Source organism: Condylura cristata, unplaced genomic scaffold, assembly GCF_000260355.1.
Source record: "Condylura cristata isolate star-nosed mole 26May11 unplaced genomic scaffold, ConCri1.0 scaffold00216, whole genome shotgun sequence".
Lineage (NCBI taxonomy): Eukaryota > Metazoa > Chordata > Mammalia > Eulipotyphla > Talpidae > Condylura > Condylura cristata.
In genome coordinates this window covers 4,395-8,243 of record NW_004567317.1, presented here as the reverse complement: position 1 = coordinate 8,243, position 3,849 = coordinate 4,395, and the positions used below count along the sequence as shown (strand labels likewise).

Below are 3,849 nucleotides of genomic sequence, written 5' to 3'. Positions count from 1 at the left end.
AGGGAGGACAGAGGAGATGAAGGACAGGAGGAAGCGCCAGTGAAAGTTGGGACAGAGACCCCAATCCTGATGCAGCACATTTATTTCTACAATCTCAGGCAGGTTGATGCCTTCGTAACAGTTGGCAGCTTGGAGTTATCAGGAGCTGCAGCCTTGGCAATGTCAGGAAGCGACACAACTGTGAGCTCAATGTCCAGCATGAAGGCCCCATGGGGAGACACCATCTTTCTATGCCTGAGACTATGGACTGTGCCTGCTTGGGTCATCCTGTGGGGTGGCTGTGGGGCTCAGGACTGTTGCCGCAGAGCACACGCCCCTGGATCCCTACATGAAATTACATGTCAGTGTGAAATACCCAGACAGCAGGAGGGAAGGGAGAACAGTCAGGTGTCTGGGCGCCCCGGGGGGTCGGGCTTCTATTCATGATCTTTCCTACAGATACAATTTCCATTAATTTGATGATTAAGCTCTGATCAAAGTATGCTCACCATTCTTGATGTGTATGAAAGTCAAACTACGATGTCTATTTATATGCATGTATATATTTATATGGGAAACACGGTTCTCTAGGAAAGCTTGGGACTGGGATTTTCCAAGTATGCACTAAAGGTGCAAAAAGAGTAGGAATAGCCTAAAAGTCAAACAATGAATATTACAATAACTTTAAACTAAGATTAGTACAGAAATATGTATGAATCTATAAATATAAAATTGACAGCAGTAAGTCTAACTTATGTCATTAGTGGTGGGGACACTGAAATTCTTACCATTTCTTCATCATTGTCTATGAGGAGCAGCTGAGAGTTGTTTCTCTGACAGTCGGACACGCTCTCGTTCCAGGTTTTTGGTTCAGGACTGAAGTAATAGCAGCTGTTGGAGTACGTGAGCCACCCCTGTGGGCAAGGGCCACAACTGTATTCTGAAGAGAGATTTTGAATTATTATCTACAAATATTTGGATTCATAAAAGAAGACACATCAGACACACAGAGATATGATCAGTCCTGCACATCCACACCCCAGATCTGATACAGGCCACATTCACAGAGAAGGGCCAGCTGCTCATGCTATAGTTTATATGCCCATAAAAGCCAGAAGCACACAGAAAATGTGCACTGAGTATGTGCTGGCAATCAGGAAATAAAGTCATATTTTAGTAGTAAAATTTTTTATATCATATAATAGCGGCAGCATATGAGCCAACTTGCCACATGAGTTCTAAGTTGTTGGATTATTTGAACCTCTGCAATGATCTTTTTTCATGAATATTTATTTATTGTTTTATAATACCAGAAAATTTCTGACTGTTGTTACCTAACATATGTACATAATATAACTACAGCATCAATGAATATCATTATGTACCTTTCTGACTCTCTGTTGCTGTGGATAAACCATCCTGCTCTGAATTTTTAGTATCTAGAAAAAAAAATAAAGTAATTCTTATAAATACCATTAGTGTTTTAAGTAAATAATAATACAACAATATTTCTAAGATAGAAATATATGTCTGCAAAGTTATAGTAATACTATAATAAAGTTGACTGTCTCTAAAATTAATAAAAGAATAAAGATTTGGGGGAATATCACAAAAATTAAGAGTCAAATTTCTCCATCTGCTACTGTATTGGTTACCACATTTCAAAAATTATCTCATAGTTTTCAATAGGGTCTTTCAATCTCTTAAAGCTTGATTTTGAATTATGAGATCTCAATCTATATAAAATAATGTTCACAATCATTCTGTATATTTATAATCTTGAGAAGTTATTATGAACCATTCAACATTTAATTAAACTGATATATTAACATAATAGTTCTAATCCTTAATATTATAAAATGTTATAATCGTTATTATAATATGGCACCGACAATCATTATAATCTTTCATAAATTTACCTACGATTTTAACCTTCACAGCTACAATAACACAGATCAACACAAGGCAGGTGCATCCCAAAACCCCAGCAATGCGCTTCTCGGGAGGAGCCGGTGAGCCTGCAGGGAGAGAGATGGAGACTGAGAAAGGAGAGACGGGGACAGGTGTTCAGTTCACAGATAAGTGAATCTTCATGCACGAGGAATCACGTATAGAAATTTGGACACAGAGATGAGGTCTACTACCAGTAAGAGTTTAAGACGTATGTAAAATAAAAAGTATACCAACACTGACAATTTGAAAATCATTTTTACCTTTGGTGGTTCTTAATGTTGACAAATATTTCTGCGCCAACTTTATAGTAACTAGAAAACATTTAAATAATCCTTATAAATGATGATGTTGACCTGAATACATATATTTATTGTACATTCTAAATTTCAGTTCATTTCACTGCTTTATATTAGAATAATCTTGAACAAAATTATATTAGGAAAAATAACTAAAAATCAAAGAGAACTAGGACTACATTAGAACATCATTAATTTAAAACATACTAAAGTACTTATTTTAACATATCTGAAAAAATTATTTGCATTTCTTGATATGATATTTTAGTCTAGTAAGCATGTTTTTGTAAAAATTCAGAATATATCTGTATATACACACTCCTTTAGATAATAAGTATGACTTTATATGTAAATGCACTTTGTAATGCAATTTTTATACAAAAATGTATTTATGAAAATAAAAATATATACTTGTAAATTTAATAGTTTATTTTTTTTTAAATCCATGTTTTCTTTAATCCATGTAGTAAAATCAGAGCTCTTTACCAAAATATGAACTTGGGAGTCTCTGACATTCTTTTAGAGCATTAAACATCCCGGGAATATTTCTAAGTTTTTCTTACAAGCGATGAGAACTATGATTTTTACGACTGTGGGCACCAAAAGGATCCCCAGGTCCTCAGCAGCAATCATCCCTGGAGGTGAGGGCGAGTCTTCAGGGGAGAAATGGAAACACGGAGACGAGATGAGGCAAATGCCGACAGTTTACAGACCCGAGACCAGACTGAGCAGGAGTCACACGTGGGAGGTGGATCCCAGACCCGCATCCCGGGTTGTAATCCCGCAGCCAGAAATTATATCGCGTTTTCAATAAACATAATGCTCTATGAGTTGCTGTCAAAGACTCCAACACCCCATAATGTAAGAACAAAATTACTCCTCTCATTTCGGATCAGAGTGGCATATTCATATTTTAAACTTCAACTCGCACCAGACACCCCAATTGCACAGCCCAGAACAGTTACCGTGTGTCTAGTAAATGTTCAGCTTTGCAGATTCTTGGCATCCCCCTGAAGATCCTGAAAATACTTTGAAAATTGGGTTCTCTGCTATTCTTTTGGTGAAGGGGAGCTTTCATGCCCTTACCATTCATTTGCAGCGCCCTTGGGTCCAGATTCAGTGCCTGGGAGTTCTCGGTGTAGTCTTTCACCCTTGAAACTGAGTAGTCTCAGAGACGGTGCTCTGACAGCTGCAGGTGAGTCCTTACTGACCGCCCCCAGGATGGCCAGTGCCCTGGTGCAGTGGTGAGGGCGGAGCAAGGAGGGTGATAATCTCATAATACAGTTGAATCATGAACAAGTCTGAGTAAAATTTCCTTATCGCTTAAAATAAGTTTTGCATGATATAGAATATTCTAAAAAATACCATTTTATTTTTCACAAAATTCTAGTGGTTGGGGAATAGAAGGGCAAATGTTAATGAGGAAATTTTACAAATATTAACATCCACAGTAATTTAAAGTCATCACCAACAACATTTTAGAAACTACTAGATTAACTGTTAAAGTGCAACATTAGAAAAAATGATCTGCTAATTTTAATGATTCAAGATGGAATATTCTAAAGTGTGTTTTAGCAGTATTATATGTGTAGAAATTTTCTGCTCTAATTACCTTTTGCAT

The 3,849-nt window shown here is 36.8% G+C and overlaps 1 protein-coding gene across 1 annotated transcript; it reads right to left on the bottom strand.

Moving 5' to 3' along the window:
• Nucleotides 1-767: 767 nt before the first annotated feature.
• LOC105854676 (NKG2-A/NKG2-B type II integral membrane protein-like) lies at nucleotides 768-2,861 on the bottom strand (the record flags this gene model as incomplete). Its single annotated transcript, XM_012734962.1, has 4 exons — nucleotides 2,792-2,861; nucleotides 1,899-1,997; nucleotides 1,365-1,418; nucleotides 768-919 (listed from the first exon to the last, which is right to left on the bottom strand). Coding segments are annotated over exons 1-4 (375 nt in total), but the record flags the coding sequence as incomplete, so codon positions are not given.
• Nucleotides 2,862-3,849: the final 988 nt, after the last annotated feature.